General features: G+C 37.0%; 1 protein-coding gene across 22 annotated transcripts in view; it reads left to right on the forward strand.

The window, feature by feature from the left end:
- The window catches only part of LOC120422105 (TLD domain-containing protein 2), a 418926-nt gene that overhangs the window by 362353 nt on the left and 34851 nt on the right, over positions 1 to 21722 (forward strand). The window contains exon 1 of one of the 22 annotated variants that reach the window (XM_039585472.2): positions 1224 to 1351. The exons of 19 other annotated variants lie outside the window; for them this stretch is intronic. In XM_039585472.2, the coding sequence (XP_039441406.2) occupies positions 1313 to 1351 (39 nt within the window). In that variant the 5' untranslated portion in view covers positions 1224 to 1312. Of the gene's footprint in view, positions 1 to 1223; positions 1352 to 1471; positions 2049 to 16492; positions 16780 to 21722 lie in introns of those variants that run through there. 2 more of the 22 variants (XM_039585470.2, XM_039585468.2) reach the window with 2 other exon arrangements.

Genomic DNA, 21722 nt, shown 5'->3' on the forward strand with positions numbered 1-21722 from the left:
TGACCGCTTGTAGCGGCGGCAATCAATCCGGTAGTATTGAGCTGCTGCCCGCAATTGAATGGGTTTCGAATTAATTCAATAACCGCTGTGCGGACGCCAGCTTGCGGGTTCATCAACGGAAGCGCTGGTCCAAAAACCGGTTGATCTCAAACAAAAGCACCCCAATTAAGCTCAATTAAACGCGCGGTGAGCGTTTAGTGATGTGCGACAGGTCACAATAAAGGTCTATGGTTTTCAAGATTTTTGTGACGTTTATCGTTCGTGCATCAAGTCACGTAAAGTCACGACAAAACCGGCTCTGGCCGTCACCACACCCAGTTTGGGCACCTTCGGAACTTTTTTAATTATGCAAATGGCAACTGCTTATAGAGGACGCAATTTGCTTAATCTCTTTGCGCATCTGATTTGTTGAAACTTGATCTGATGCTTCGGATTTTTATTTTAAACATTGAATTTAATTAATCTTATTTAATCCAATCAAACACAGGCAGGCAGTACACCCGAGAACACCCGAAAATGCATTACAAAAATTCAAGCGGCCAGCCCTACTGTGTTGTGTTTACCACAAAGAGGATTCATTGAACGGATGACATTACACAGAATCTACAGGGGATGAGGGATGCGTAGACATACCGTACCAAACGCTCCTTATTTTAAACTTTAAATTAAACTTAGTCTTGAAACTAATTTGCATCGTTTTAATTCAATCTGAACAGTTTATTATGATCTTTCTTTTTTCTCTGACATACAAACATAGTCAACGTCATACAGACAATTCAACACTGCAATTCTTTGCCGAATCTTCCGTTTGTTCATGCATTGAGGATTCCTCTCTCCTCAAGCTTTCAAAGAGTGATCAAACCCTTGGCCCTTCCTCTCCTCTCCTTAAACCCAGAACGACCTCTTTTGTTTTGCTCTCTTTCTCTTCCTTTCTCAATTCGCCGGCCTCTTGCGCCTCTACCCTTCAAATCTTCCTTCAACGGTCTTATTTTTTTCGGAATGTTTTTTTTTTTTCGCTCACTCACCCTCGATCGTTCACACATCCCAAAGTGGTTTGTTTCTTCGTTGATCGTCTGCTGTAGTCGTCGTCATAGTTCGGCTCACGACGACTCGGCTGGCCGGACTCTTGCGCGTTGCCTTCAGTTGGTACCCGACAGTCGGCGCGGAACGTGTCTGATTTGATTTTTTGTTGTTATTATTGTGATTCTTCGTGTTGATCTTCGGCAGCTTCTTCGATAGCTCGCTAGTTGATTTGTCGGGAAGGCCGGAAGAGTGTTCGTATTGTTTTTTAGAATTTTTAACGGAAAAATTCATGTGGAGTCGAGGAAAGCTCGGGAAACCTTCGGAAAATGTAACTTTCTCTTTCTGCTATTGGTTTTCTGCGTGAAATTGTGTGCCTTTGTCGACGGCTATCTTTCTACTTACCTCCGCAAACCTTACGCCGACTAACATTAAGCTAACCCAAGCTTCCTAACTTAACAACCAAGCAAAAAAAAAGGATGTTGTGTACCGTTTGTCTTGTGAGTGTTTGTGCAATAAATACACGCTAAACGAAGAGCGGTCCAAAAGCACACCCGTTTCGACGACCTTTCCGTGAAATATCGCATCGCTCTCTACGCGTCTTCCTTCTCAGTGTGTTGAATTGGCATCTGTTGCCAAACCTTCAAAATAAAACCCGAACCAACGAAACAAAAAAAAAGCGATTCCGAACCGGTTCGCGCTCTCGTTTTCGGCTCGGTTTGTTTACAAATGCTGGCAGTGAAAAACAATAGCCGCCTCGAGAACCTGTCAAACGCGCGCGCGCGCTGTCACTGCTGCTGTCACTTTGCGGAGGCGTTGTAAAGTGATCCCGACAGCAGGCAATCGACGATATGCAGCAAAATCGGCAACAACAACAACAGGTTGCTGCGACCGCAACCGCAGCAACAACAACGGCGGCTTCGCCGCCCCAGCAGCAATCTCCCCGAAAGTCGATCTCGGCGAATGTCGCCGCCGGCATCATGTCCAAGTCCAAGATCAACCGTTTGACGCGGTACATTAAGACGAAGGTAAAGGGACGATTTTATTCAGTGCTATGGTGCATTCGTTTGACAGCTGTCAGATAAATTCTTGAAAATAATTTGTCACCGATGATCAAACGAATACAGCATCCGTACAATGTCTCGAAGAATGTCGCCGCCCGCGTATTAGCTCAGCTGATTCGGGACGAACATCTCATGGTTGTGTTTGATCAGACGGTACCTACCGCCCTTGGTACATCATCACTATCATCATTGACATTCATTGTTGGAAATGGTTGGGTGGGACTGAATTTCGCCATTGCGCGAATTTTCGGCACAATGACTAACCAAGGTCGCGCCAGAGGTTGACAGCGAGCTGAATTCTTCTGGCGATGAAAGTGAGGCAAGATGCAGGGATTGAAATTCCGCCGGTTGTTATTCAATGTAGCGGCCACAATTGAGATTAACATTATAAGTGAATGAGAGAGGTTTAAGATGTTTTGAAGGGACATGCTTTGGATTTTATTTAATTCAATCAAACGAGAGCCGTTGAACCAGTTTAGTTTTTTAAAGTACGACTCCAGCTTTTCAAGATTGCCTGACTCCGATATCAACCATCATAAAATACAAACCAGACTCTGATACCAACAAAACTCCCATAGGATGTTTTTAAATTTGTGCCAACTTGAGTTAAGGACGCCATTTTGTGCAGCTTTCAATGCCTAACCTTTTGGCCTTCACAGATTCAAAAAAATCAATTTCAATCCTGAGATATTCTACAAAACCCGTAAAAATCCCGTGCAATGTTGTTGCTGCGACAACTTGCCAAGGGGAGTTTAGCCATTTTGTCACTCTTTCATGCACGTGTACTATTTACGTTTCTGATCTGAGCAATTCTCTACGAAATCGGCCGATATCGACCATTTTTATTTTATTTGTATTTTTTTATTTGGCTCAAACTTTGTGCAGACCTTTCCTATGACCAAAGAAGCTATTTTGTGTCATTGGTTCACCCATACAAGTCTCCATACGCTTTTGGCAGCTGTTTATACAAAAATGGTACGTCAATATTCAAAAATCTGTAACTTTTGAATAAATTTTCTGATGTCTTCGACAAAGTTGTAGGTATTGTTGAGGACTATTGAGAAAAAGCCATAGAGAAGTATGGTTAAAAAATCGGGGTTTGTGGGCCATATATTACTAGCATCTGTATTCAAATGTCAATAATCCAAAGATGTTTGTAGCTATACAAAATTCAATAAAATATTCAAATTCAAAAAGTTCTAAAAAAATCCAACAAAAAGAGGAATGAAGTATTACAGTTAGTCACAGCTGAAGGAAGTTATCAGCACTTTAATGGAAAACTACAATTCTATAACTCGAATGAAAACATGTTCCATCCAGAAATCAACTCGATTCGACCTGGAACTTGGGACTACCATCTACAGTTTTACGTATAAAATAGCATTTTTTTCTTTAATTGTATTTTTGATTGTAAATTTCGGTTCGAGACACGCCTTAGATCCAGATTTTTCATGTGTCCGATAGAATAAGGATAAACCATACTCTACTTCAGATTTTGCCAGGTGTTTAGTTTTCAGTTAATTCAAAATTAATTTTGACAAAAATGAACATGTCCAAAAAGGTGGCATGACTTTTGTATGGAAAATCTTCAAAAATTGATCTATTCAATTAGAACAGCTATTTGCTGATCGTAGTTAAGCCCCACATCAACTCTTTTAAAGTTTGGGAGCAATCTGTGCAGACCAGGCTTTCCGCAAAGCATTTCAGTTTTGTACTGGAATGTCAAATATTTTGTTATTTGATTTTTGTAATTAAAATTTGTTCTGCATATTTAAAAACCAATACAAAAGCGTTAAAACCGCGATTTTGTTTTGTATTGAATTAAACGCTATTGTATAAGTTTTGCAATTGGCAGAAGAATTAAAATTACAAAAATCAAATATCAAATAAGTTGGATTTTCCATACAAAATTGATATGCTTTGCGGAAGCCGGGTCTGCCTTGATCACTCTCAAATTTTATGACGGTGTTTTGTTGCCTGATGACCAGGATATGGCAGTTCTGCATATCGAGCCACCCTTATGTCCTATCTCAAAATTATTTCATTTCGGTTATTTATTGATTTAATTTGAAAAATTCCATATTTCATTAATTGAAATTGTCTTTTCCGATCCATCTCTGTTGCATTTTCGCTTGCCAGATTTATCATCACCTCTTGGCCATTTTTTTTATTAAATGAGATTTTCTTAGCCAAATCACATTAAAACAAGCATACAAATGTTTCTTTTTTCATTAATTTATATTTACCCTAAAAACCCGATATAATCCCACCTGGGGTGAGGTAGAGCCTTTCTTACTAAAGAGTATAACAATGGTATAACTTTTTTTCAATTCATAACATCGACTTTGTTTATTTATAACGTCAGCACAAAAGAAAGTCTTATGATGAAAGCAATGTATTATAAATGATATGATTTCCAAAAGAAATAAAAAAAGGAATTTTCACCAAAAGAATATATTCAATCGTACAATATGATTGTACACGGAGAAAAAAGAGTTCCCAAAATCGTGAACAAGCGTTCATGAAAATGGGAACCACGAACAAAGTGTTCAAATCCCATGGTACGATTTTGAAAAACGTACCATGGAATTTGAACACTTTGTTCGGAGTTCCCATTTTCATGAACGCTTGTTCACGATTTTGCGAACTCTTTTTTCTCCGTGTAAGTTTGTAATCAAACAAGCGTTTATGACAAACGCGATTATAGCAAGCTTCCCATGCGCCAGTGACAACGCACACCGCGGTTTTGTTTTTTTTTTTTGCTTCGGTACGAGCCCTTTTGTGTGTTGGTATTGTCCGTTTCTTTCAAAGGTACACGCCACGCGGCATTTCAGAATGTGCTGCAGACACTGTTGCCAGCGATTTTTTGCACTTTTCGTGCAATAAAAAAACATACCCGGCAACAATGCCATGCAATTCGAAGAAGAAGATCAACAAAAACAAAACGCGCAGTATGGGATTTGACAGCGCGCATTTGCCGAAAGTGCGGCGCGTCGTTTCGAGGCTGGTATGCCGCGTGTCTTTTACGGGAATACGCGCAATATTTTGGTTCATCGTTCCAGCGCACCAAGCCAAGCAAAACCGAGGTACAAGTGAACCGCGTGTGCCGGACGGTGCAGGGAAGCTAACCATTCAACTTCTACGAAAATGACAGAGTCAGAGATAGCTATTTTTAACAACCGCACCACTACACACTCAATCGCGAGAACCTTTAAGGTTCAAAAATTACGTCCATGAATAGGGGGAGGGGGGGGGGGGGGGTTCTGGGGTTTGTGACAGCCCATGTTAAAGGTATAGGGAAAGTGCGTGACAGGGTGGAGGGGGGGGGGTCTGAAATCCCAAAAATCACTGGACGTAATATTTGAACAAACCCTTAGGTAGAACTTACTTACTTACGACATCACGAAAAAATGAAGTCTACATTTAGGCGATTTTAGGAGCGCACGGGAAACAAATTGATTGTAGCTGGATGAATGTCCTATGTCACAAAAGTTTTGCATAAACATTGGACAGTTATGCAAAAACGGACAGGGCAAAAGAAACTGAAAAGCTAAGATAGACAAGCTACTACAAAACGAGAAAAAGTCGAGCCATTATTCGAAGCTCAACTTGACAACTTGTTGACTTGGCGACGAAGCGTCGAAAATCGATGCAGTGTGATTTTTGGACGATTTTTCCGATTAAAATTCATGCTGAATCGACATAATTACGAAGATGGAAATGACGTCCAGCCTTAAAGTAAAACCTATACCTTTCTTTAGTAAGAAAGGCAAAAAACTAAGAGTACATTTTTTGTGTAATTAATCATATAAAAATAGGCGAATAGCCTATTTTTAACCCTTCTTTTATATCTTCAAGTCCTGGAATCACATAACAAGAAGGGTTAACCTCTTTGAATATTATTATTTTTGTAAATAAATCTTTTGATTAATAAAATAAAAAAAATAATAATAATAATCTTATAAAAAGAAGGGTGAATCACTATGAATCTCACAATTCTCGTAGAAAATATACCATATTCCAATAAATTTTTTAAGGAAATGATTCATTCTGAGGAATGGTTTATTCTAGGGTATGGATCACTCTGCTGAATGGGATACTTGGAAATACACTAAATCCCCTAAATACGCTCCCCCCGATTGCGCCTCCCCCGTTTTGCGCCCCCCGAATTGCGCTCAAACCCCGAAATAACGCTCCCCCCAAATAACGCTCTAATTGGCGCAAATCGGGGGAGCGTTATTGCGGGGTTTTGGCGTAAAATGGGGTTTTCTTTTTAAATGTACTTTATTTATATATAAATGAAACATTTGTATAAGGGGTCATCCACAAAACATGGATAAGGGGCCATCCACAAATCTGGGTATCCAAGAACTCCCGGAAGTCATGCCCTAGATATCTACTTGATCAACGGGGGTCTATATGGTGAACTAACCATCGGTATAGCTTCAGGTAGCTTCAGTGAACCACGATGGGTATTCTGGGTTACGTTGGATTGTTATGGGTCCTCCAGGAACTCTCGGGAGTTATGACCTAATGATCTACCTGATCAACGGGGGTCTATATGGGTGTATTAACCATCGGTATAGCTTCCGGTAGCTTCAGTGAACCACGATGGATATTCTGGGTTACGTTGGATTGTTATGGGTCCTCCAGGAACTCCCGGGAGTTATGACCTGATGATCTACCTGATCAACGGGGGTCTATATGGGTGTATTAACCATCGGTATAGCTTCCGGTAGCTTCAGTGAACCACGATGGATATTCTGGGTTACGTTGGATTGTTATGGGTCCTCCAGGAACTCCCGGGAGTTATGACCTGATGATCTACCTGATCAACGGGGGTCTATATGGGTGTATTAACCATCGGTATAGCTTCCGGTAGCTTCAGTGAACCACGATGGATATTCTGGGTTACGTTGGATTGTTATGGGTCCTCCAGGAACTCCCGGAAGTTATGACCTGATGATCTACCTGATCAACGGGGGTCTATATGGGTGTGTTAACCATCGGTATAGCTTCCGGTAGCTTCAGTGAACCACGATGGATACCCTTCGCCATGTTGGATTATTATGGGTCCTCCAGGAACTCCAGGGAGTTATGACCTGATGATCTACCTGATCAACGGGGGTCTATATGGGTGTATTATCCTTCGGTATAGCTTCCGGTTACTTAAGTGAACCACGATGGATATTCTGGGGTACTTTGGATTGTTATGGGTCCTCCAGGAACTCTTCACTGAAGTTACCTGAAGCTATACCGATGATCAATTCATCCATATGAACCTCCATTCATCTGGTAGATTTCCAGGTGATGACTTCCAATAGTTCCTGGATGACCTATAACAATCCAACGTACCTCAGAGTATCCTTCGTGGTTCAGTGAAGCTACCTGAAACTATACCGATGGTTAATACACCCATATAGACTCTCGTTGATCAGGTAGATCATTAGGTCATCACTTTCGGGAGTTCTTGGATGACTCATAACAATCCAACGTACCCCAGAGTTTCCATCGTGGTTCAGTGAAGCTACCTGAAGCTATACTGATGGTTAATGTATCCATATAGACCCCCGTCGGTCAGGTAGATCATTAGGTCATAACTCCCGGGAGTTCCTGGAGGACCCATAACAATCCAACGTAACCCAGAATATCCATCGTGGTTCACTGAAGCTACCGGAAGCTATACCGATGGTTAATACACCCATATAGACCCCCGTTGATCAGGTAGATCATCAGGTCATAACTCCCTGGAGTTCCTGGAGGACCCATAACAATCCAACATGGCGAAGGGTATCCATCGTGGTTCACTGAAGCTACCTGAAGCTATACCGATGGATAATACACCCGTATATGTCCCCGTTGATCAGGTAGATCATCAGGTCATAACTCCCGGGAGTTCCTGGAGGACTCATAACAATCAAACGTAACCCAGAATATCCATCGTGGTTCACTGAAGCTACCTGAAGCTATACCGATGGATAATACACCCGTATAGACCCCCGTTGATCAGGTAGATCATCAGGTCATAACTCCCGGGAGTTCCTGGAGGACTCATAACAATCCAACGTAACCCAGAATATCCATCGTGGTTCACTGAAGCTACCGGAGACTATACCGGTGGATAATACACCCATATAGACCCCCGTTGATCAGGTAGATCATCAGGTCATAACTCCCTGGAGTTTCTGGAGGACCCATAACAATCCAACATGGCGAAGGGTATCCATCGTGGTTCACTGAAGCTACCTGAAGCTATACCGATGGATAATACACCCGTATAGACCCCCGTTGATCAGGTAGATCATCAGGTCATAACTCCCGGGAGTTCCTGGAGGACCCATAACAATCCAACGTAACCCAGAATATCCATCGTGGTTCACTGAAGCTACCGGAAGCTATACCGATGGTTAATACACCCATATAGACCCCCGTTGATCAGGTAGATCATCAGGTCATAACTTCCGGGAGTTCCTGGAGGACCCATAACAATCCAACGTAACCCAGAATATCCATCGTGGTTCACTGAAGCTACCGGAAGCTATACCGATGGATAATACACCCATATAGACCCCCGTTGATCAGGTAGATCATCAGGTCATAACTCCCGGGAGTTCCTGGAGGACCCATAACAATAAAACATGGCGAAGGGTATCCATCGTGATTCACTGGAGCTACCTGAAGCTATACCGATGGTTAGTTCACCCGTATAGACCCCCGTTGATCAAGTAGATATCTAGGGCATGACTTCCGGGAGTTCTTGGATACCCAGATTTGTGGATGGCCCCTTATCCGTGTTTTGTGGATGACCCCTTATACAAATGTTTCATTTATATGTAAATAAAGTACATTTAAAAAGAAAACCCCATTTTACGCCAAAACCCCGCAATAACGCTCCCCCGATTTGCGCTCAAACCCCGAAATAACGCTCCCCCCGTTTGCGCTCAAACCCCGAAATAACGCTCCCCCGAATTGCGCTCTCCCCCGGTGTGCGCCCCCCCAAAAAGAGCGCACATGGGGGATTTAGTGTACAGTCCAGACTCGATTATCCGAAGGCCTCGAAAAATTTCACTTTGGATAATCGAATCACGTAAAAAAAAATTTTTTCGCTGTCTTATTTTTGGTTGAGAATCTAAAGTACATAAACATAAACTACATTAAAATCATTTAAAGATTATAAATCCAAGATGGCGACCAAAATGGCGGTGGTAACATATCGAAAATTGGAATTTTTAATTTAAAAGCAATCAAACATTAAAATTTGACTGAAATGAGATCGCACAAGTCGAATTTGATGTTAAAAGCAAGGTAATTAAAAAATTGGAAAACACATTTTTTGGTCATGATTGGATTATCCGCAGTCCGCAAGCTTTGGATAACCGAGTCTGGACTGTAGTACATCTGAACGGATTTTTTTTGGAAAGGGATAGAACCCAAAGTTTCCTACAAATAAAAAAAAAAAACAAAGATAATAAAAATTTGAAAAAAAATTCGAAGTTCTAGAGAATTAGTCAGTCAGAGGAGAAATTAATAAAGGTTAAAGGTTCTGAAAAAATAATCGCTAGATTTTTGAATGTTGTATTGAAATCGTTCGTTTTGATCAAATCTTTGTTATAAATTGTCTAAACATATAAAATCAGGCAAAATCTCTCAAAATTTAGAACAAGGGTCTAGTATAGTCGCACAGCATAGTATCTCGTAAACAATTATATTTCCATTAGACTGTTGCAAATTTTTTTTTTTTTTAAAGTTTATGTCACTTTTTCCCTTCAAAATCGAGCCGAAAAATCAGGGAGCAAAAAAATTATTTTATCAAAAAATTACATAATTGAAAGGGAAAAACTAGACACTATTTGAAATACATTTTCCTGTGTCTAAAATTATGTATCATGTTTGGGATCGATTAAAAATACTTAGAATTTTTGTGAAATTCCGATTTACAGCTTTATTTTTCGCACAAAAAATGTCTTCAATACTTAAATATTTTGAAAACTAATGATTGCAAACCAACTGGACAGGTGTAAAATGAATTTTTAAACAGATTTTTTAGTCAAATATTAACACCATGGCTTGTAATTAATTTTTATAAATCCCCCCAGGAGGAGGGAAGGGGGCTCCTTCACCCTTGACTTTGGCCAGAGTCGTGCAACGGCCTTACTTTAAAATGAATTAAAACAGAAAAGCGAAGAAGACATTTGCTTAAAAACCCAAAATTCTCATTCTGACTGCGCAAACCAAATTTCGCCAAAACCTCGTCCAAATATTGACCCCCAATCAACAGAGCGATACCCAATCATTCGCGACATTCCAATATTTGCCTCCAGCCAGTTTCAGCGCTGATCGAACACATCGAAACAAGTGATCCGCAGATAATTACTCAAAGCAGGACCGCGTGTGTCAAAACAAACATCTCCCCGCCACAGACGGCCACGATTGTGGACCACGTCGTCATTAGTGGCCGTGTCAATAGCCACTTGTATTGACAGCTGCCTTCACTTCGAAAGTCGCATCCCCAGAATGCATAATTAAGTGCGTTTGAGGGTTGTCGGCGGCGGCGAAACTTTTTCGAATTGCTAAACTTTGGCGAGTTGAGTTACTAAGCCAACAGGAACAAACACGTCCGATTTGGGTTACGTAAGGTAACTTGCGCAATTCAGCGGTGCATTTAATTCGTTTAATTACGCGAATCAACTCTTCGAGCAAGATCAAATTTCCATCTGGGCAACTCTACTCTAGTTTCATTCCGACCTGGATAGAGTAAGGTACAAAGAAGTGAACTGTAATCGACAACTGTTCTGACCGGTGTTTACTTTTAATTGCTCTGGCAGCTTTGAATGCAGTTTGCTCAAGTTTGTAAAATGCCATCACGTTTCTAATTGCGTTCTTGGCCATAAATGAATCAGACTTATAAACGTCAAGGTTAACTGCATTTTTATTTTAAATTTATTACTTATTTTGAAAATAACACTCTTAAACATATTTTCATCATGGTTTCCTAACAATCTTAGAAAAGTATTGCCCAATTTGCTTCTCACACGTGAATCAACGTTATTTGCTCTTTCAATTATGACTGTTAATTCAACTGCACGATTCGAAGCCCCTGCCGAAAACACGACTTCACGCCACCACCGTCATCATCATGACCAACCCAAGTTTGTGCAGTTGGTCAAAGCGATTTATTTTTAGTCTTCTCGTGTTGGCACGTAAGCAAAACCCGCAAAACATTCGTTTCGTTGCAACCGGTTTTTTCCTTCTTCATCTACTTCTTTGTTTTTATTACCACCTAGCCTCCATCATTTGGGGGACAAGTTCTCATGTTGTTTGTATTCTTTGATTTGTTTTGGCAGAAACTACTATATTTACTAAATACATTAATGTATTTTTTTTATTTTTTTTTATTTTAGGCCGATGCAAATATTTAAAAAAGTTTTTGTCAAGGGGGGGGCAAAAAAATAAAAAAATATAAAAATTTAAATAACAAGCCATAGTCTTCACATTTAAATGAAAAAAGTGTTTTAAAATGCATTTTACACTAGTTCAGTTGTTTTGCAATCATTAGTTTTCAAAAAATCTAAGATCTGACAAAAACAAAAATTGTGTCGAAAAAAAAGATTTTGCATCGAAAATTTTCAAAAAATCTTTAGGTTTTTTAATAAACCCAAACATGCTAAAAATGATTTTAAACGCAGGAGAATGTATTTTAATTTGATTTCAGCTGGTTGCACTTGAATTTTCATTGAAATTTTGAAGTTTATTGTAAAAATATTTTTTTTTTGCCCCCTGATTTTTCGGGCCAATTTTGAAGGGGGGGGGGGGGGGTGACAAAAACTTTTAAAAATATTTGTACCAGCCTTATTAAAATAAGTCAGAGTTTCAATCGATTTTTCCCACCGTGCACTTTTGGGTGGGTAGAATTGCTCCCAACCTGCTTCCCTTCTCCACCACTCCCCAAAATTGAGAGTGTATTTGTGAGATTGGGGGGAAACTGGGGGAGCACAGAGCGAGACAGCACTAAATTCTCAGAGAGAGCACCGTCTTTCTGTATTGGTGAGATTTTGGCTTGTGAGGATTGTTATTAGAGTTGTAGGTTGAGGGAGAATGTGGGTGGTTGGGGAATGATATAAATGGAACGTTGAATATTGGGTGAAAATTTTGCGCGTGGGTGCACTGTTTTGTAAACAGTGTAGTGCTGCGACTTTTGCTTTGGATTCACGTAAGCCGAATGTCGTTGACCTCCTCTGTGACTGTACTATTTAGGTGGGACAGATAGTGGGATTGAAATTTAGGCTGTCCAAAGATTGCGGCACATTTTTTTTTTGTTGATTCCAACAAACTTTTAATTTTTGCTTTTTGGGTGTTTTTGAAAATTTTGTTTAATCGACCTTTTCTAAAATATTACTCTTGTATTGATCATTCATATTTTTCCGGTTTAAAATCAATTAAATATTATTTAACGTTTGTTTCGCAATCGCTTTAACTAGGAAACGATTTTTTAATTTAAAATGATCTGGAAAAATCCATTTTCATTAAATTTATGAAGAATATGTTTTTTTTATTCCGGATTCAAGAGGCCTTTGAAAATGTTGCACCCAAAAAATCGAGGGGATTCAAAAAAAAATAAATAAAAAAAATAAAAATAATTTCAAATGCTCATACCTGTGCTGATATTCGCTTGGATTCATTTTTAAAATACTTTGAATGTTGCAAAGTATACCTTAAAAAAGTTTTTTGTCCTCCAAATATATTTTTTCAGTGAAAGGCCGATTTTTCAGTGTGTTTTTTTTAGAAATCATCGAATCAATATCAATCAAATCGAATAGAATGAAAATCCTGGCAAACTTCTAATAAACAAAAACAAAATTTAGAATTTTAATGCCAATGCAGCAGTTTTCTTCAAAAATCAAGGGGCAAAAAATTATGACAGCAAAAATAAAATGATTCAAGAATGTTTTTTTTAAATTGTGAAATAATTGTAAGTTATTTAAAACACATTGCACAAATTTTTATTTTGCATTGGATTTGTTTAAAAAAAATTATCTTAGAACCACAGATTTAAGGAAAAGTGTATTTTCTTAAATACAAGGAATTTTGCACATTTGTGACCGGCCTAAGTACCAGTCTAAGTACATTTTTAAAGTTCATGTCGCAAACAATTTTCACAAAAAAACAGTTGTTCTTTAATTCAAAACTGGCACCGTTTTTATTCAACTTGAAAGCAGATGATTCAAAGCAAGTTATATGAATTGATTTCAAATACATTATATGTTTTTATTGCTTTGAAAATAAATGTTTTTTTTTGTATACAATATTTATTTAATATTTTCATGTTTCAATGATATTTATTGTTTATTTAACTTGAAAAAAAATATGCTTTCGTTTTTTTAATAACCTTATAATATTTCACTTTTTAATCTTATTTGTTGTCAAATTGAAAAATGCAATAGTATTATTTTTACACATTTTGTAATAATTGACAGTTGGATTCGATTGAAGTTTTTTGTTCCACTTACGAATGATGTGGACATTAATTTCAATGTGGAATTTTTATCGTTTAAAACCTCAAATAATTATAATCCATGTTTCCATGCCCTGACATAAAAAATAATAAAAATGTCAAGCTAATTTAAAAAAAAAATAGAAGCAAAAAGTATCACAAAATGCGTTTTACATCATAACAGTTTTGCTACTACTGTAAAATTAGTAAAATTTCAATGAACTCTGCTGTCTCAAAATTAAAATTTCCAAAAGTGCCCTCTTTTATTTAAAATACATGAATAAACGTTATACAATGTATTTAAAATTGTTTATAATCAATGGTAACTATAAGTTTTTTGTTTTTTGAATGCAAAATAAATTTTCAGCAATAATTTTGTTTGCCCCCTGATATTTTGACAAATTTGACTAAAACTTAAAATTTAATTGGCAAGGGCCTAAGCTATCTAAAAAAAATGGATTTGCCCTGAAAATAATTTTTCAAAATTATCACGATGCAAAACAAAATAAGATTTCCATTTTGTTTGCATGAAAATCTTACTGAATCGATTGTAAATTATCGAGAATACAATTTTTAACGTTTGTTTTTATTATAATGTATCAAAAACAGATGTATACCTTTTAGAAAACTTTAAACTTTTGGCAATAGCAAAACTGTCAACATAATTTAAGTAATTTGTGATACTTTTTTGGTTAATATTCATAATTAGACTTTAAATGTGAAATGGACAAAAACTTTTTATAAAATAATGGAATAACTTTTTTTAGGATATGTAAATAACTTATAAACTGGAGAGTTTTATGAATGTTCAATGATTGAATTTTTCATGTTTATGAGATATGCATATGCAACAGCGTTTAAGGCAATATGCGATTTCAATCTTTTATTCTATTTCGATTAAAAATTTTGGCCCTCGGTTCCGTTAAGGGTCGGGGTGGAGTTGATTAAAAATGTAAATATTGTGATTAATTATAAAAAAAATGAACTTACAATTTTTTTAAGCAAGGTTCTTAAAAACGTTTAAAATTTTGCTGTAAAACAAGTGCTAAGTTTATTGGTATTCTTTTTTTCGTTAAGTCGCCACCCTTTTCTACGGTTTTTGATTTTTTTTGTACAAATTTCTAACTGACTGGTCTTACAGATAAATTATAATAAAATTTATGCAATTTGTACAGTTTTTAAGTTTTTAGTTTTTTAAATCGAGTTGACTGTGAAAAGATATTCCACTTTTAATACACCCTTTTTGCGAGTTTTGAGTGAAAATTAAACCAGTAAATGTTTCGTCATACAAGGCAAATTACATTTAAAAAATCTGTACAAAAAGATCAGAATCCTTAAATTTTTGATAACATATTTTTTTACGATAAGTGGTGAATACATTTTTTATTTAAAGCCTTCAGACTAACACTTGATAAAAAATTGAAAAATGGCACCATAGAATGTTTTTAGGATAGTTGACAATGGAGCACTTCCATTCGAGCAGTTTTTGCTTTTTTCTACAATGTATTCCTTATGGGAGAACTGCCATATCTACCACTCGAATCGGGTGCTCTATTGATTGAAAAGCTTTGGTCAAGGATTTTTTTTTGTTTATTTCTACTATTTTTTTGTCTTTAAAGTTTTTTCACAGCATTTTCATGTTGAACATACTCAGCAAAAAAGATAGTAATCCAGCTGCGTGTAAAAGGCCTGGGTGTAAAATAAACTTTGCATTATTTTATGAATTTTTATGTAATATTACATCCTGAAATAGTAGCCCATCAGTATGGGAAACCTACTTGACCGAAATGTCAAGCTCTTATATGCGTTTATTCTTTCCATTCTTCATCGGTCTGATGGCCGAGTGGGCTTAGGCGCCAGTCCTTACTGTTGGTGCTGGGTTTGAACCCCGTCGGTTGCCACTTTTTTTTGTGTTTACAGAAATTGTACATGCAGTGTTACTATTAAGTGTCTTTTTTGGCGAAGGTGATGTGTATGCTTTTGCATGCGATTTTACCATCGGATTTTTTGCAGTTTATTTTAATGGGATTCTCAAATCTGTTCAATCCAACTGCCTGAGTTTCACATGTTCCATCAAACCTCCCACATTGACAGTGGGTTAAACTTCCACCCACCACCACCACCCAGCAAAACAGCACCCACCGTAAAGCATAATCCACGCCCGAGTGTGCGTGCGCTCCAAACCCAACGCACTCACACTACGGCGTTGACCGTTCACATTTACGCTGTCGTGGCCCCCACAACTTTTACCACCCAGCCCAGCAGCAGCTGCAGTTCTGCCGGGACTCTTCGGTCAGATTAGACCTGGAACGAAACTCTGCAGACCGGCAGTCGTGACTTTTGTGTGAGAAGCAAAACATTCTGTGGTCTGGACGTGGAGTATCCACGTATGGTCTGCCAAGGTCACTTCTGAATAGTTTTTTCGAGGATTACGTGGTAGTTACGGATCAAGTTTGAGTTTCTGCTCTGAATTACATCGAAAAAGTGCAAATTTACGTGACTTAACCTAGAATCTGATGACATCAGTCAGTGTCAACTTTCCCCCATTGCAAACGTGGTCCAAAAGGTGGAGCAAAGAAGGAAAAAATAATGTCACGAGACTGGTTCCAACAACAAATCCAATAATCTTGGCTGCAGCAACCCACTGCTGCTGAGCGAGTCTGGCACCAGGTCGGCTATCGCACGCAAAATGATAATAAAAGCAACCCACCACCTTCACCACTACCACTGCAACTGCGCAGTGCGCAGGTAGTGGTGAGTTCGGCAAACTTCACCAACACCAGCTTGACATTTCCGAGTAGTGGTTTCGTGTACAAGAAGCGAAAACATAAACATTGCAACATAACCTCAAAAAACCCGGATCGATACCGGAAAGAACTGCTCCGCGCGATGTGGTACCTGCTGGTGGTGGCCACGGCAGCCGCCCTGTACTTTGCCGGCCGGCGATGGGGCCGCCGGGTGTACTACCGGTGGGCGGTAGCTGGCCGCTGGGGTGTGCCCTTCCGGAGGGCGCTTATGCTCGGGGGTAAAAGCCGCCCGCCGACGCCCCCGATGGGCGTCGCGAGTGGGCAGGGAAGTGCCGAGGGTGGGCTGGTTGGTGGGAGTGGTGACGGTGGAGCAAGTGGTGACGAGGGAGCGTACCTGTTGCCGGTGACGACGACGACGACCGTGCGGGATGAGCACGAGGACGGGAAGCTGCACACGGTAGGCATGGTGGGGATGGGTTGAGAGGACGCATGGTGTTTTAACTACCTACCAATTATTTTGCTTGAGAATAGCATAGCTTCTTGGTGAATTTACATGGAGTGAAATTTGTGTGAAAATGCAAGCATTTTTAAACTACATGTACAAATATTTTTTCAAGCTTTCATAAAATTTATGTTTACTGGTCATCTGGGAACCGATTCCATCTCAGAAATAAAGGACAATTCTAATTTTAAAGGCCACCATCTGAAAATTGAACCAGAAAGGTTAGGCCTGTCTGGTTTACAGTCTATCAGACCCGAGTTTCGTTTCCAATATAAAAAAAAAATACCATTCTAATCTTGACTGTATAAAAACGCATTTATTTTACTTGTTTCAGCGATCAATAGTTTTCTCGGTTACTGATTAAAACTATTTGCAAACGATGGAAGAATTAATAATATTTCACTCTGTTTTCATAGACAAAAAATCAAAATAGAATTGTCAGTGAAACTCTCATATATTTTCGACATTGGGTCTGGGGGGTGAGATTGTGTCATACAAAAATGCAGTAATTTGTATCTCACCACCACACCCAAAATTATATTTTTCCAACTTCTCTAATTTTTGAGTACCTACACCAAATTAAATTTTCTAGAAAATCTGATACAAATGTTTTCAGACATAGACTTTTTGGTCCAGACACCGTCAAAACGGGACTTGAAGTTTCCATATTACTTGGGCTAGATTTTTGAAACTATGAACTATTTTAATGGCAAATTGTCCACACAGAGGGGAGAAAGAGGTGGTGGTTTGATGTCTCAAAAAAGGTTTCACGTAGTGAAACACGCATGGCCCATTTTTAAACTTAAAAAATTTAAAAAATTGATCCTGAAAAAAAAATGAAAGTAAACATTTATAATATTGAAATTTGAAGTTAAAAAAATTACTTTTTTAATTACAAATTCGAAAAATTTAAATTTTGAAATTGAAATAACGAGAAATGTCAAAAATATAAATAAAAAGAATTGTGAAGAATATTTTTTTTATCTGAAATTTTAAATTAAAAATTATTTATAATTACAAAATGTAACAGTTAAAATGATAAAAATAATATAATATTGAAAACTAATATCACCTGCCTTTAGCAATTTATAATAAGTAAAAAAAAAAAGTAAATCTTTCCCAGTTCCTGAGGGGAACACCCTTGAAGAGTATCGGGGCCGGCATTTACAAAGCGGATTCAGTGGCAATTTCATTCTCAACTTAATGTTAACATGTTAAGGTTAATGTTAACATTCCATAGGTCGCCTCCCTAAGGTGTTGTGATAAGTGATAAGGTCCAGTTTGTGACGATACACTACCTTCCCTTTACTAAGCAATCGAATCCAGAAGGGAAAAGATCACCAGTTGTGTTGGTCCGAGCCGGGATTTGAACCCCGATCTGCCGCTTACTAGGCGGGAGCGTTACCACTAGGCTACGTGGCTCGGTCAATTTATAATACTTTTGCATATTTTGTATTTGTAATGAATGAGGTATTTAAATTTTAAAATTTGATAATATTAAACATAGCAAATTTTAATTATTTAAAATGATAAAAATGAAAACTATAAAAAATGGAATTATAAAAAAATATAAAATACCTAGTCAAAATTTTAAACAAAAAAAGTGGGCAAAAAATATGAAAATTGAAATAATAAGCCACAATCTTAACACATGTATGAAAAAAGTGTTTTATAATGCAATTTACACTGGTTCATTTGTTTTGCAACTATCGGTTTTCAAAAAAGGTAAAATTTGGCGAAAACAAAAAAAAAAGCTTTTTGCGGTATTGTACATCGCAAATTTTGATGAATTGCTAAAAATTGCTAAAAATTAATGACAACTAAAGCACAACACCCTTGTTATTTAGCAAAACTCGGTGCTGAAGTCCCTTCCCTGCTCCAGAGCACCATTAATGTTTGCCTTCAAATTAAATTTCTCTGCAACCATACATGTTTTCAACCTGGTTCAACCTGCATTAGTTTATATAGAATGTTAACTTATAATATTTAAAATTTCATCCAATTTGGTCGATCCAGCTACAAGTAATGTGAAACACTTAAAAAATCAATAAAAAAATCTCGATTTAGCTCTGGGCGGGAAGGGGTTAAAATTAAAAAATAAAGAAAAAAAATAATATCAATCAAAATTGATTTTTTTAAAGAGAAAATGTTATAATAGAAAAAATTATAAAATTTAGGAATAAAAAAATAAAACATTATAAATTTTGTAAATTAATAATAAAAGAAATTTTTGAAATAAAAAACATAAAGTGCTCAAAAAGTAATAATTATTTTAAATGTCGATTTTTTTTATCAGGTCCTATAAACAAATGTGAACATTGAATGTATCCCTTTCACACCATATGTCAATGTACATCGGAGTAAACGGGATACACTCAATGTTTAAATTTGTTTATAGGACCTGATAAAAAAAAATCGACATTTTAGAATAATTATTATTTTTAAGCACTATACGTTTTTCATTAAAAATATTTTTTTTTGATTTACAAAATTTATAATGTTTTAATTTTTTAGATTCCAAAACTTGATTATTTTCTCTTTTAAAAATTTCCATTTTGCTTGATATACATTTTTTTTATTTCTTAAATTTTTAATTTTAACCCGCAATTCATAAGTTTTTAAAAAAATATGAAACACAATATAGCAATTCGCTGAGATTTCGGTCATTCGATTTCTTTTTGTATTTATTAATCCGGCTGAAACATTTTGGGAGCCTTTGGTATGCCCAAAGAAGCCATTTTGCATCATTAGTTCGTTCATATAATTTTCCATACAAATTTGGCAGCTGTCCATACAAAAATGATATGTGAAAATTCAAAAATCTGTATCTTTTGAAGGAATTTTTTGATCGATTTGGTGTCTTCAGCAAAGTTGTAGGTATGGATATGGACTACACTGAAAAAAATGATACACGGTTAAAAAAATTGGTGATTTTTAATTTCACTTTTTGTCACTAAAACTTGATTTGCAAAAAAAAACTATTTTTAATTTTTTTTTTATATGTTTTAGAGGACATTAAATGCCAACTTTTCAGAAATTTCCAGAATGGGCAAAAAATCTTTGACCGAGTTATAATTTTTTGAATCAATACAAATTTTTCAAAAAATCGAAATATTGGTCGCAAAATTTTTTCAACTTCATTTTTCGTTGTTAAATCGAATTTGCAATCAAAAAGTACTCCAGTGAATTTTTGATAAAGTGCACCGTTTTCAAGTTATAGCCATTTTTAGGTAACTTTTTTGAAAATAGTCGCAGTTTTTCAAGTGCCCATGTTTGCCCACCAAAGAAAAAAATATTTTTAAAAAGCTGAGAAAATTCTCTATATTTTGCTTTTTTGAACTTTGTTGATACGACCTTTAGTTGTATTTTCAAAATTTTTAAACCAAGACTTACATTTCAAAAGGGCGTAATATTAAATATTTGGTCCGTTTAAAATGTTAGTCCTGATTAAAAAATTTTGAAAATATTTTTTTCGATTTACAAGTTTCGCCTCATTTTTAAAAGTGTTTTTTCATTAATTTTATGTAACTATTCACTAGTTGATTCATTTGAAACGTTAACTGAAAACATTTACAGTTTGATATTAAATTGAAAATTTGATTTGAATCTGTTGTTGTTTTCGACTGGTATGCAGGGCTTGATGATTGTAGCATTTTCAGTAAAAAAATCAAGTTCAAACGATTTGCTATTTAAAAATGCCTGAAGATTTGGTCCGTTGTGCCTTTTCAAGGGGACTATATTTCATTGAATATAAGCACATTTAAATGCAGATTTCCAAAAAAGTGTCCACGTGGTTTATGGATGGTCCCAAAGGTCTCTTTCGACTTTTTGAAAAGAAACCCAATATTTGTGGAAAAAAAAATCTCAGAGATGGAAAATTAAAAAAAAAACAAAAAAGAAAAACACCCGAATTAGTTGAGAAAAACGTTAAGGTACCACCTAAAATGAGTGAAAAAGAGTTAAATCTTTGAATATGGAGGAACTGATTTGTGAATAATATAAACGAAAATATTTTTTTTATTACGGAACTTATGAATCATTGAAACAAATTAATATTAAATATTCAGACTTATATGTATCAAATTTTTTTTTCAGATATTAAGTTGGTTAAACAAAAAAGTTGTGCAGTATCAACTCAATAATACATATTAAGAAAAAATTGCACGTGTTCTAACAAATCAAATTTAACTAAGTTCATGTAATTGATTGGTTAAACACTTCCTCAACACAGGCACAATCTTCTGGCGCCATCTGCCACACTTGTTCAGCCAATTTCTTAGCCATAAAATCCGACCGTTCGTAATTTCGAAGCAAGTAAAAAAAACCCTTTCAAAACAAACAAATTCAAGTCGCTTGCTTGCCTTCAAGAGCAGCTCGCGCCACCCTGACAGTGCAGAAAGCTTTCCAACTCGATCAACTCTTCGTGTGTGCGTGTGTGTCTTGTCTTCTTTTTCTTCAATCTTAAAAAAAATTGCTGGAGCCACTTTGCGTGAGCACACCACAAGAGCGTTAATTTTGTAAACAACAGAAGCAACAAAAAAGCGGTCTCATTAAGTATCCCTTGGCTTGGCCTGTCTGACAAGCTCGGGGTTGCTCGAGACGGCGAGCTCTGCGCGCCGGGGGGAAGTGTTTATCAAAAGTTGTCTGATCTCGTTCACTTAGTCACTCTGTACGAGATAAATTTGCTGAGTTAAAATTCGCGAGCGAGTGTGTGTGTGTGCGTAATAAAATTAAACGGTCCCAGAAGGACTAGACGCGACCAAACGGGGCCTTAATGAGGAAGTTGAACCTGTTCTTTTGTCAGCAGCATTGAGTGGCAGCAGCAGCTCGCTGCTGGTCACTGGCCCAGACTGGACCTGACCAGACCCCGTCGTAATAAATATATTTCAAAGCAAATA

This window comes from Culex pipiens, chromosome 3 (assembly GCF_016801865.2).
Source record: "Culex pipiens pallens isolate TS chromosome 3, TS_CPP_V2, whole genome shotgun sequence".
Lineage (NCBI taxonomy): Eukaryota > Metazoa > Arthropoda > Insecta > Diptera > Culicidae > Culex > Culex pipiens.